This window comes from Dromiciops gliroides, chromosome 2 (genome assembly GCF_019393635.1).
Source record: "Dromiciops gliroides isolate mDroGli1 chromosome 2, mDroGli1.pri, whole genome shotgun sequence".
NCBI classification, from domain to species: domain Eukaryota; kingdom Metazoa; phylum Chordata; class Mammalia; order Microbiotheria; family Microbiotheriidae; genus Dromiciops; species Dromiciops gliroides.
Window position 1 is genome coordinate 77,589,786 of NC_057862.1, and position 13,373 is coordinate 77,603,158.

Here is a 13,373-nt window from a genome sequence, read left to right on the forward strand (position 1 = left end):
AATAAGTTGGAAAACTGAGTAGGTAGAGAATTATAGAACATTTCACTGGGCTTCCCATTTAGACCCCCAGCTTTTGGGAAAGACTTAGCTTATTTCAAAGGTTATCAATCCTATTTTATTCAGAAATTCATACTTTTTTAGTTACACTTGGAATATCACATAACTAATAAGAGTCCAAGTCCCAGAGCCTGTTCTACAACTTTCATCTGCCACATTTAATGATGCAGATGCCCAGGAATTACTGTTTTTTCTTTTTGTTTCCTGAGCTTCACTTTATCCTCTGTGGGGTGGCAGACATAGGTGAGAGACATAAGACCAAGAGGTTTTCATCAAAATTCTCCTAGGAAAAAGAGAATTAAAAGAATTGAGAAAGAGCAAAAATAGCAATGTACTTATTTCTGCAATTTTGTTTAGGTACTTCATTTTCACATCTTTCTGGGCATACAAAATCTACTATGTCTATGGTTTCATGATGCTGGTGCTCGTTATCCTTTGCATTGTGACTGTTTGTGTAACCATCGTATGCACATACTTCCTGCTAAATGCTGAAGATTATAGGTGGTAAGTACAGAAAGCTAAGACTTCTATGAATTAGTTACAAATATTGCCAGAATAGTAGGAGTATTTTAAACAAGATTCAGTCCTAGAGATAAGGAGAATAGGTAAAAGGATATGTTTGAAAGCTTTGATTCTTAAGATATAATTCTTCCAAGATGTATAAAGAACTGATTGAAATATATAAAAAGTATGATATGAAGGATATTTCTTTTTGAGGAAGAAATCCAAGCTATCAATAGCCATATTAAAAAAATGCTACAGATCACTAATAATTAGAGAAGTGAAGCTTAAAAGCAGCTTTGAGGTTTCACCTCACATCCATTGGCATGGCAAAGATGACCAAAAAACGACAAATGACAAATATTGCATGAGCTTTGGGAAAACAGGGTCATCAGTACACTGTTGTTAGATCTGAGAAATGGCCCCATTTTATGGAAAGCAATTTGAAACTATGTCTCAAAGCTTACTAAACTGAATACTTTACTCTTTGATCTTGAAAGACCGCTACTAGTTCTGTAACCCCAAAGAGATAAAAAAAAAAGAGAAAAGAACCCATTTGTACAAAAATGTTTAGAGGTAGCCTCCCTCGTGGCCTACTGGATACAGCATCTGAGTTCAAATCTATCCCTAGGTAGTTTCTGATTGTGTGACCATCAACAAATCACTTAGTCTTTCCCAAATTCCATAAAACAGAAGAATAGCTCCTATTTCCCATGGTTGTTGTGAGGATGAGACAATACTTGTAAACCATCATACAAACCTAAAAGTGCTATATAAATGCTAGTTATTGTTATCAGTATCATTGTCGTCGTCATCATCATTATAACAGTTCTTTTTGTGGGTGAATAATGGAGTGGCTGAACAAATAAATGGTGGTATAAGTATATAGTGGAATATTGTGCTGTAAGAAATAGGGAAAGGGATGTTTTCAGAGAAATCTGTGAAGATTTGTAAGAACTGATGGATAGTGAAAAGAACAGAACCAAACACTTTGAAAAGACTTAAAAGACTCTAATCATTGCAGTAAACCACAGTGTAGGCACTCTCTGTTGATGTTTTCTGAGTCAACATGAGGTCCTGTTTCTATTTGAGTTTGACATCCCTACAATAAACAAGTGACTCCAGAGGACTGACCTAACTCCTGGCAGAACTGACAGACTCAGGGTACAGATTGACATGGACATGACCAGTGGGGGAAATCATTTTTGATTGATTATGTATTTGTTACAAGGCTATTGTTTTTCTCTTGGTATTTAAATTGTGGAGAGGAAGTAAGGAGAGAAAATAGATTTTTGTTCATTAAGAAAGGATAAAAATTTTAAGAAGGTATAATTCTAACAAAAGTTGTAAAGGGAAATAATCAGGTAAATATTTTAATAAGGCTATTCTGGTGGTAATTTTTACAAATTTCATAATCCTCAAATATCTTCATGAGATGAGAAACAGGTAAAATGTTGTGTTATTTTACAGTCTGGAAAACTATAGGCAGAGAAATTAAATTCTCCTTTGGTCATTATATAATGGTGAATACAGCAAGACAAAGCAGAACATCTGTATTTCTAACATTTTTGTGTCACTACTGTCCTTATTCTGTGGTATTATGTGTATATTTTTTGAAAAATATGCTTTCCTTGTCCAAAATGGCATTTGAAAAATTACTGTCTTATAGGTACTTTCACAGAATAAGGAATATTGTTAGCTTTTTCTTTAATTGCTGTTAATTTGATAGAAATATGTTTGTTTTTTAGGCAATGGACAAGTTTTCTTTCTGCTGCATCAACTGCAATCTATGTTTACATGTATTCCTTTTACTACTATTTTTTCAAAACAAAGTAAGTGGTGATTTTTTTCTTTTATACATAATTTTTTTAATACATAGAGTTCTCTAAAGATTCAGAATTCTGAGTATTGTGATTTGTGTGTGTGTGTGTGTGTGTGTGTTGTGTATGTATAAAGTCAGCAAGGGAAATTTACATAATTATGTTTATTTTATTTCAGAATGTATGGCTTGTTTCAAACAGCATTTTACTTTGGTTATATGGCGGTTTTTAGCACAGCCTTGGGGATAATGTGTGGTAAGTTGAAAAATGCTTGGAAGCTAATCAATAAATCTGTTAAAATTACAAACTGCAGTACAGTAATTGAAAAGTGAGAAATTATATTCTGTGCCATGTTATTATGATCAGGAAGATTAGAAAATGATCCTTAAGCCCCAACTTTAGGTCTTCTGATGACTGTAAAAATCCAATTTTATGTGTTCCACTTTTTATTTCAAATTTTGGGGGAAAGTTGAATAAAAAAAAGAATAAAATGAGTTAACCATTTCCTGTGAATTTCAGTTTTCATGCTTTTCCTGTTTTAATGCCCTTTAGACAGTAAAAAACTCATTTTGTATATTTCAGAAATTTTAATTTTCCTTGGAAAATTACCTGTTGAACTCTTGTAGCAAGACTTCTTGTGCTCATTTCCTAATTATCACCAGCTTATAGTTATTTAATAATTATACAAAATCAAAGATGTTTTGATTAAGCAGAGAAATAAATATTTAATTCTTTTCTATTGATGAATTTAGTTTACTTCAGCATGGGATTATTTTTCTATGTCTTTTATTAAAGAAGTCACATATCATTTATTTATCTTTTTTATTTATGTAAGCTTAGGAAGACCTAGAGGGGTAACATCTTGACATTTATAAAGAAAATGGAATGAATCTAGCAAAAATTTCATTTTACTGCTGGATATCCTTGGCACATTCCATGGGCCCCTGCTGTTCTGGCAGTCTCTCAACCATTTATTCTCTAATAGGCTTATAGGCTTTCAGTTTTAATCTTTTTTTTTTTTCAACTGTTCAGGCTGGAACTGATTAAAATGTCACCATAATACAAGAATTGTACATTTTTATTTCAGTTGCTAAGATGTGTTAGAAAAATTGATAATTTGAAGGAAAAATATGTGCTTGGCTTTTTTTTTTTAATTGAGGAAAAAGCAATAAGCATTTTAAGGTGATAAATAAGGTTTTTATCTTGATAGTTTCTTAAATGTAAAATTTTAGGTTGTCTTGAGGAACTGTCATTGGAATCATGAAAAATTTTTTTTATTAACACACTCATTACTTGTAATGGTATAATCTTATAATTCACAGAAACATAAAATTTGTGTTATAAGTGATTATTTAATACAACCAATACAAAAAAGGAACCCCACTATAACGTATTAGACAAGTGGTTGTCTATACTCTGCTTGAAGCTGATGGTGTCTTTTTTTTTCCTACCTTTAGCCTACAAGTAAATTTTACATCAAAGGCCTGGACAATTGTATTTGGCTTTAAGATATTCTTAAATATTATTGCTTGTTTAATTTTCTCTTAGTATTTTTATAAGAAGTTAAGTTTAATTTTTCAAATGCCAATTAATTATCCATGAACTGTTGTTCTGTCTTTATGATTTGGTTGACTAGCTCTTTCATATTTGGAAAACACCAATTATCTTTAGTAAAACAAATAACTATTTAGTTAAATAAAGACCCTTTTGGGATTTTGAGCTTCAGTTGGCTCACACTTAGCTAAGCATGAGGGACACGGATAGACCTTTGATTTCATTGATACAGAAAACTTCCCAGTGAGAAAACTCCCTCTACTAGTGTAGAGCAGTACCTTCTCTGCAACTTAGACTTTTAGAGAGTTGCCTGGAGCATTGAGAGTGCAAGGGATTTGCCCAATGCCACGTTTATGGTATAAATCAGAGCTTCTTTAACTTTTCTACTCATGACCCCCTTTTAAAAAAAATCTTTTTTTTTTTTTTTTTTTGGCAAGGCAATGAGGGTTAAGTGACTTGCCCAGGGTCACACAGCTAGTAAGTGTCGAGTGTCTGAGACCAGATTTGAACTCAGGTCTTCCTTAATCCAGGGCTGGTGCTTTATCCACTGCTCACCTAGCTGCCCCCTCATGACCCCTTTTTGCCCAAGAAATTTTTACAACACCCTGGTTATGTAAATAGGTATAGATAACTTTTTACAGTTGCCAAATTCAGTTATGTGACCCCATATGGAGTTGCAACCCATAGTTTAAGAAGCTTTGGTATAGATATGGGATGGAAGTGGAACTTGAACCCAGGCATCTCTTCTTAACTTTGAGGCTGGCTCTGTACTATACCACACTATCTCTAAGTATGATTCTTAAAAAAAAATCCAACAAAATCTGCTTACATAGTTAATAGGTAGTAATTCCCAGAAAAAAGTTTTTTGAAGTCAACAAACATTTTTAAAATATTACTAAAAATAAAAAAAATTTCTTTTGAAAATGATGCTTCTGGGGCAGCTAGGTGGCACAGTGGATAGAGCACTGGCCCTGGAGTCAGGAGTACCTGAGTTCAAATTCGACCTCAGACACTTAACACTTACTAGCTGTGTGACCCTGGGCAAGTCACTTAACCCCAATTGCCTCACTAAAAAACAAAACAAAACAAAAAACAGAAAATGATGCTTCTTTAGCATCTGTTAACATAGAGAACAGCTCAGATTTGAGCATTAGCTTTGAAAAATCTCATGAATCACTAATTTTACCTCTAAGATATCCTGTATTGAGATATAAAATGTCAGTAGGCAAATGGTCAATTCTATAAGTAATTAATGGCATATTAAATTTTTTTATGCCAAATTTACTTTGTCCTATAAATGCATAAAAAACCAAACAGGTGTGAGAATAATCTCAACCTTAGCTCCACACATCTTTAAGGTATTATGAAAAATCAGGAACTGATCTCAATCATGTATGTGTGTATGTGTGTATACACATTAAATAGCTTAGATTTATGTAATATCTTTATTTTGAAGAACCTAAGGTCTTTCATGTGGACATTCTTGGTTATTAATTTTTGTCTTACTCTGTAAGATCCATGCCCGGTATCACACAATTCCGAGCCATACCAAATTAAAAAGAATAGATATCTGAATTTCAAAAACATAATCACACTAATACATAACTAATACATGACTTGTGTAGCAGTTTTTTGTTCATTTTGCAGAATAATAGACAAAATGTTTCTAAAAGGATCAATAATTATTGAAATCTAATTTTTAATATCTATAGATGGTGAATACTATTTTAAATATTTTTCTTTGCTTTTTCAGGAGCAATTGGTTACATGGGAACAAGTGCCTTTGTCCGAAAAATCTATACTAATGTGAAAATTGACTAGAGAAACAAGAAAACTGGGAACTCTGGATCAGTTACTGTTTCATAGGGGTGGAACTTGCACAACGTAAAGCGCAAGAAGATAATTGGGCTTTAACACTGGGTACTTTGTGGGTCTCTGTTTCATGGATGGCTTAAAGTAACATCTATTTTCATTGATCCTAGGTTCTTACTGACTGCTTTCTCCAACTGTTCACAGCAAATGCTTGGATTGTATGCTATAGGCATTACTACAGTACATGGCTAATTTTCCCAAAAACTAGCTCATTAAAGATGAATAGACTAGCTCTCTTCAGTGAAGAGGACAAACAGTTTATTTAAAGCATTTGTTCCATTTAAATAAAAAGTGGGAAACTTGGCTGCTAAAATTACATGAATAGAAATCTTTCTGGAATTTAAATATTAAAAAAATAATGTTCCAGAAGATTACTTTTCCCTTATTTTTGCTGCCATTGTCAGGATAATGGGATGTTTTTATATTTTGGATCTGGGCTCTATATTTTTTTCCAGTTCATTTGCCGTATCAACTATACCTACATTCATTTGTTTAAGATAATTAAAAAGTATATATATTAAAACCTGCATGTAATATATCTGCTGTCGTTCTATTTGGACCAATTCCCCATTTATTTATCTTTTTAAAAAATCAGTTACATCTTAATTCCATCCAAAGAAGATACAGTCTGAAGATAGAGGTGTATTCTCTACAATGCAATTTACTGTACAGTTAGAAAGCAAAATGTTAAATGAAGAGAATATTTGTTATTATCAAACATTTTGAGTTCTGCAGAACATTTTAATTGAATGTCTAAAGTCTACTCGCCACCCCCCTCCTTTCCAAACTTAGTTTTATATCTTTTGTTTGGGTTTTAATGAAGGCTTTACTTAAGATACTATAAGAAAAAAATGGGAGGGAGGGGGAGAGGGTAATAAATGTATATAACATTAAATAATGTAACTTAGTTGTAGATCCCAAATACATTTGGATGTACAGATTTACTACGGAGTACTTTTTCTGATGATGATCTGGTGTAGAAATATGTGAATTTGGGTAGCTTTTTACATCTTGCTTACCATTGCATGAAACATTGGGGTTTCTTCACAATGTGTGTGTGTGTGTGTCATACTTATTTTTCAGGGGAGGGTTGTTTTCTTCTCTTTCTTTCAGAGGCTTTCACTGGAGCCAAATTTGTAATTAGAACATTTAATTTTGTTAATCCCGTCTGGACACATAAAATATCTAAAGCATTTACTGCTTTAGAGTGTTCAGAAAATTAAAATAAAATTTCCTGACAAAATTCTTTTGATTGTGAAAATAGATGTATTTTCAATTTGAAAAGTCTATTCAAAAAGGCAATTATTACTGAAGCCAGTTTTTGTATACAGTGTTGTTTTCAAATCCAGAGAACCCACACTTCAGATTCCAAAGTCCTTGCTTACATCTATATTATCCAGTATAATTCCATAATTAATAACTATAACTATCCCTTCTTAGCTGACCTTTGGAAGATGGTGTGTTCAGGTTGGTATACTATGTGAAAAGTACTGGGGTAGTTATAAGTTTCTTAAAACAGGCAAATAAAGGTCACAAATTCCCAAGTGTAGCAGTGGTCAATTTTGCAGTATACTTAGCCAGATAATATTTGAAATCGTTTTCCTGGCGTGATACAATTGCTAGCTATAATCTGTTAGACAACATGACCACATAGGATAACATAGTGTGTTACTATTTTTAAGACACAAAACATCTGTGTTTAAGCTTAAATAATGTATAACATTCATGCAAGTCATTACATATCATAATGGATATTGGGTCTTGTAGTAGGATGAAATCTCTTTAAGGTGTATTTCTGTAAACTGACTATATTGTGCATCTTTCATGTCGTATGCAAGGTATATGAATGATAAAATGATTTGAAAAAAGAAAGCAGTGCTTTTTTGCCATTGAAAAAGGATTCTATGAGAATTCTGAAAGAATCTTAAGTGAAATCATATTCACCAAGCTGAAAAAGTACACTAAAATATATTCTAGAAGTAAAACATTTTTATATCCTTCCTTCCCTATTCTTTATTACTTTGACAACTAAGATCTTTAGCTACTTTTATGAAAAATATAGTTGCTTAAGATTTTTTTTTTTTTTTAGGCAATGGGGGTTAAGTGACTTGCCCAGAGTCACACAGCTAGTAAGTGTCAAGTGTTTGAGGCCGGATTTGAACTCAGGTACTCCTGAATCCAGGGCCGGTGCTTTAACCACTGCGCCATCTAGCTGCCCCGTTGCTTAAGATTTTAACCCCAAATGTGTGAATGTTATAGTACTTATAAAAGCACACAGTCTGGTCAAGAATAAATTGAAGAGCAGATGTTTTGTCTTAATATGTTGAATGTGGTTCATTTGACAAGATTGGGACTATGGAAGGAAAATATATTTAAAATTTTAATTGTTTTTTTAAGTGAAGATAGACTAAAATCTGTTTCTATTTTTTCTTTATAAATTTTAAATTAAAAAGTTTTCTTAACTCTAAATCTACTAAAGATGAAAGAGAATTTATCTTGAGAAGGGCTTTTTGATTCTTGGTGCCTCCATAGTTACAGGTAGATAGATCACTACGTAGTTTGAAATAATTCACAGGTGGATTACTTATTTGTTAATGTTGAAGTGGGATAGATAGCGAATTGAATTGCTTAATGAAATAGAAATTGTTTTTGGTATCCCCAAAATGTTATGTGAATTTTCTTTTATTTGTTAACATTGTGTCTGTCACCATATTCTAAGTGCATTATCAATGCAAAAATTGCTGAAAGGGACAAACCTTGCCTTTGTTTCTGTAAGCATGTTTCTATTGAAACAATTGCATAATAAATGACATCTCTTTCTGTATATCCTAGCATAAGGGTAGGGTGAAAGTAGAGAAGTCTGTTTAAGAGGATGTAAAGCCTTATTTGTATATCATATTAGACTTTTCTGAGTATTACCCTTAAATAGAGACTGAATAATTCCAGAATTTATCGTTGTATGATGATCTCTGAGCTGGGCTGTGTGCTCAGGTTTTCTATGTAATCATTTAGGAGTGGTCACTACAAGTTGCAGTCTATGACAGCCACTTTAGTTAGATTTCTTCAACTTAGAACTATAAGCAAATTCTATTTACTTGGATACAGCTTTTCTTTCTTGAATTCTTAAAACTATTTAGCAATGATTTGATGCCAAATGTGCAAGCAAATGTTTGAAAGCATTCTGAATTATGAAAAAAGTGAATCGTTTACAGATGTAACTTGTGTTGTACAGGAAAAGCTAAGCTCCAGAAGGGCTTTTTGTTTATGAATTCTTGACAATAGCCTCTTTAGAGCTATATAGTAGGGTTCCATCTGGATTTAAGTACAAATTAATGACATGTAGTATTTAACCCCATTTATTGGTTTGAACATGTGGAGTGAGTGGTAAAAAAAAAATCAACACACAAGTGCTTGAAAAATTTCGTCTTCATTCACAACTAAATAATTATGAAACCATTTCAGCAGCTAAAATAAAAGAGGACAGGGCCATAAAGGTTTATGGGGAAAAAAATTCACTAATGTTTAGATCATTTTGAGATTTATTTCACAAATTTATAGAGAATAGATACTAGCTGTACATAATACAGATTTACATAATACATTTTAGCTGCAGAATGTATGATTTAATTATGGTAAAAGGGAATGCTATGGCTCCATCCTACATAAGGAGCTATTCTTCTCCAAGAGGTTGCTTGTTGATTCTCCTTGAAAGATTATAGATGGAATCATATAAAGGAAGAGTAGAAAAGTTGTATGGGAATTACTTCAGTATTTCAGGAAATAGAAGTAGGAAAGCCGTCTCCATGTCTTTTTATGGGAGGCCTGGTTAAATTGAGTTTGGGGGTATCTTGCTAAGTAATAATTTTGTGACAGTGCAATATACTGTATCGTCATCCTAGGAAATCATTTTGTGCTCTCTTTGGCTGGAGTAGCACAGCATGCTTGAGGCAAGGCAGAAATAACATTTGATTCTGTGTAAAGGACAATAGTGGGTTAATCTTCTTAAAAGCCACCTGCTGTGAATTAGCACGCATGGAAGGGCAGTTATACTTGGGCTTTTTAAAATGTTTGAAACTTGAATTTATAAATCCCCATAGGGCAAGGATGATCAGTGACAAAATTGGGAGGAAACAGTTGTTGCTTGCTGATTATATTCATTTTGTACACACTCCTGCTCTGTGCAAGCCATAATTTGCCACCTGGCTTTTTTGAGTACTAGCAAACCAGTATAATGTATCAAGTACCTCTCTGAGGTTCTGGTGTGTTGTACCTTAACTGAAGTTGGTTTTTTTTTTAAGTAATAAAAAATGTTAAACTTAAGATTCCACGGATGCTTGATTTCTTTTGCTTTCTGAAAATTTTTATTTTAAGATAGCTTTTGGTTAAAGTAAAATACTATCACATCAGTATGAATAAGGAGGTGGCCAACTTTTCACATAAAATTTAAATGTTTATGAAAGAAATTTGAAATGTTAACTTTTCTTTTAACTTTTCCCTTTTAAAAGTATTGTTTCATTCCTTTGACTTTGTTTTTTTGTAATTCCTGAAGTCTTGGATTTAACATTCTCTTCAAAATCTATCCCAGTAAGTCCTATTGCTCTACAACTTCTGACCCAGGACATATAGTACCTTGCATTCCTTGAGTATTTGCTACTTTGTTTTCTTTCTTTCTTTTTTTTTTAAATAATAAACATTTTAAAAGTTTTGAGTTTTTATGCCCAAAGGGCTATGGGGCTCTGCATACCCTTTGACCCAGCAATACCACTACTAGGTCTATAGCCCAAAGAGAACATAAAAAAGGGGAAAGGACCCACATGTACAAAAATATTTCTAATAGCTTTCTTTGTAGTGGCAAAGAATTAGAAATTGAGCGGATGCCCATCAGTTGGGGAATGGCTGAATAAGTTGTGGTATACGAATGTAATACTATTGTGCTATAAGATGATGAGCAAGCCGATTTCAGGAAAAACCTGGAATGGTTTAAGTGGACTGATGCTGAGTGAAGTGAGCAGAACCAGATCATTGTACACAGTAACAGCAACGTTGTGTGATGAGTAACTTCAGTAGACTTACCTGTTCTCAGCAATACGATGATTCAAGACAATTCCAAAGGACTTGTGATGCAAGATGCTCTCCACATCCAGAAAAAGAACTGTGGAATCTGAATGCAGATTGAAACATACTATTTTTATTTTTAATTTTTTTTTGTTTTCGCTATTTCTTTTTTTCTTTTTCTTTTGGTTTGGGGTTAAGTGACTTGCCTAGGGTCACACAGCTAGTTAAGTGTCTGAGGCCAGATTTGAACTCAGGTCCTCCTGACTCCAGGACTGGTGCTCTATCCACTGCGCCACTTAGCTGCCCCTGCTATTTCTTTCTTGAGGTTTTCCCATTTCGTTCTGATAATTCTTTACAACATGACTAATGTGGAAATATGTTTAATGTGATTTGTACATATATAACCTATATCAGATTGCTTTCTGTCTTGGGGAGGGGGGAGGGAAGGGAGGGAGACAAATTTGGAACTCAGAATCTTATAAAAATGGATGTTGAAAACTATCTTTACATGTAACTGGGAAAAAATAGAAATAGTATTAAGATTAAAAAAAGTAGTTTTGAGTTTCAAATTTTATCCCTCCCCCTTTCTTGAGGCATTAAGCAGATAAAGCTTATACATGTGTAATTACATAAAACATTACCATATTAGTCATTTTGTATAAGAAAACTTGAATAAAAGAAAAAAATGAAAGTGAAAAATAGAATGCTTCAGTCTGTGTTTAATATCAGTCTAGGTGGCACAGTGGATATAACACTGGCCCTGGATTCAGGAGGACCTGAGTTCAAATCCAGCCTCAGTCACTTGACACTTAACTAGCTGTGAGACACTAGCTGGGCAAGTCACTTAACCCTCATTGCCTCATGCGCCCGCCCCCCCCCCCCCCAATAAGTTCTTTCTTTCTAGGTGGATAGCATGCTTCACCATTAGTCCTTTGGGATTGTCATGGTATTTACTACTTTGTAAAGGCAGTTTCTTACATCTTATTTTGCTCTTGGGATAATTTGTAGGGTACATAGAACTTTGATTTATTGATGAGGCAGGAGGGGAGTTGTAATCCTTTGCTAAGGCCATAAAAACAGTGGGGGAAATCTAGATTAAAAGCTAGGTTTTGGGGCAGCTAGGTGGCTCAGTGGATAGAGCACCGGCCCTGGAGTCAGGAGAACCTGAGTTCAAATCTGGCCTCAGACACTTGACACTTACAGGCTGTGTGACCCTGGGCAAGTCACTTAACCCACATTGTCCCTCAAAAGGAAAAAAAAAAGCTAGGTCTCTCATGCTTTACCCTGTGTTGTTTTCATTTAGAAAAACTATATAACACCAAGTTAGTAATCTTATTTCATGGTGAGAATTAAGTGATCATGAATGTGAATGCATTTTTTAATATGCTGGATTGTAGTTTTAGGGGATAGAAGGGACCTTAAATGGTATGTACTTAATAAAGATTTGATAATTGATCCTATTTTCTCATTTTACAGTTGGAGAAGCTGACACAGAAAAGTTAAGTAATTTTTTTTGTAATTAACTTTTCTCCTTATTTTTCATCCTCCTTTTAAAAACAACTCAATTTCCCCATATGTAAAGTGAGAATGATATGTCCCTTGTAGTCTATTTGCATAAGCTTGTTTGAGGGTTGTTGAACTAATTATGTATATGAAAACCCATGGCAAACTTTTAAGTGCTAGCTAGTTACAGATCTTAGGGTTTAAAGTGGGAAGGAACTATATCAGTTGCATAAGGAAAGGGAAGCCCAAAGTTACCACATTAATAGCAGAGCAGGAATGTATACTTAGGTCTCTGGATTCCAAATCAGCATTCTTTCCACCATTCTGTGCTTAAAGTATTGTTGTTCCCTTGATACTTTATGGTTGCTGAGGTCCTCTAAAAATTTGTGATTTATTTTTATTTGGTGATTTTGGATATAAAGCCCCCTTTTTCCTAGTTGAAGAGTGTGAGGGTAAAGCAGTTTTTCACTACTAACCTGAACTTTAAAAAAGAAAAAAAAAATCTGGACTTAGAATAAATGTGGCTAAATTTTTTTAAAATGTGAGTACTACTTAACCCATGTAGAAACTCTTAAAGAATTTATGTGCTAAAAAAGGATTAGAGAATAATTAAAAAATTTAGAGGATAATTCTAACAATTTAAGAACATGAATCAATAGTTACTAGAACCCACCAATATTCTTAGTTGTTCAGTATAGGAATTGTGGAAGAACTTAGTGGGGAGTGGAGGAGGGCAGTGAATAAATTGTGGACCAGATTGTGTTCTGCCCGACATGCTGATAAGAACCATCATTAAGATGCTGCTGTCCTTGGGAAAGTGGAGATAATATAATTCTCACTTTAAGTAATATGTGAAAGGAAGGAGGGTTTAAGGCTCCGAAGTACTGGGTGGGAAAATCTTTCTAAAAAGAATTATTTAGCAAAAGGAAGACTGGCATAGGCTGTTACATAGGGTGAAGCTTAGTAGATTGGGAGCTGAGTATGATATCAGTAGTTTCTGAGTTCATTGTA

General features: G+C 33.6%; 1 protein-coding gene across 2 annotated transcripts in view; it reads left to right on the forward strand.

The window, feature by feature from the left end:
* TM9SF3 (transmembrane 9 superfamily member 3) overlaps nucleotides 1-7,352 on the forward strand; it is a 69,658-nt gene extending 62,306 nt beyond the window's left edge. For both annotated transcript variants that reach the window (XM_043982543.1, XM_043982542.1), the window contains exons 12-15: nucleotides 415-561; nucleotides 2,307-2,390; nucleotides 2,557-2,633; nucleotides 5,686-7,352. In XM_043982543.1, coding sequence (XP_043838478.1) covers nucleotides 415-561; nucleotides 2,307-2,390; nucleotides 2,557-2,633; nucleotides 5,686-5,753 — 376 coding nt within the window. In that variant the 3' untranslated portion in view covers nucleotides 5,754-7,352. The remainder of the gene's footprint in view (nucleotides 1-414; nucleotides 562-2,306; nucleotides 2,391-2,556; nucleotides 2,634-5,685) is intronic.
* Nucleotides 7,353-13,373: the final 6,021 nt, after the last annotated feature.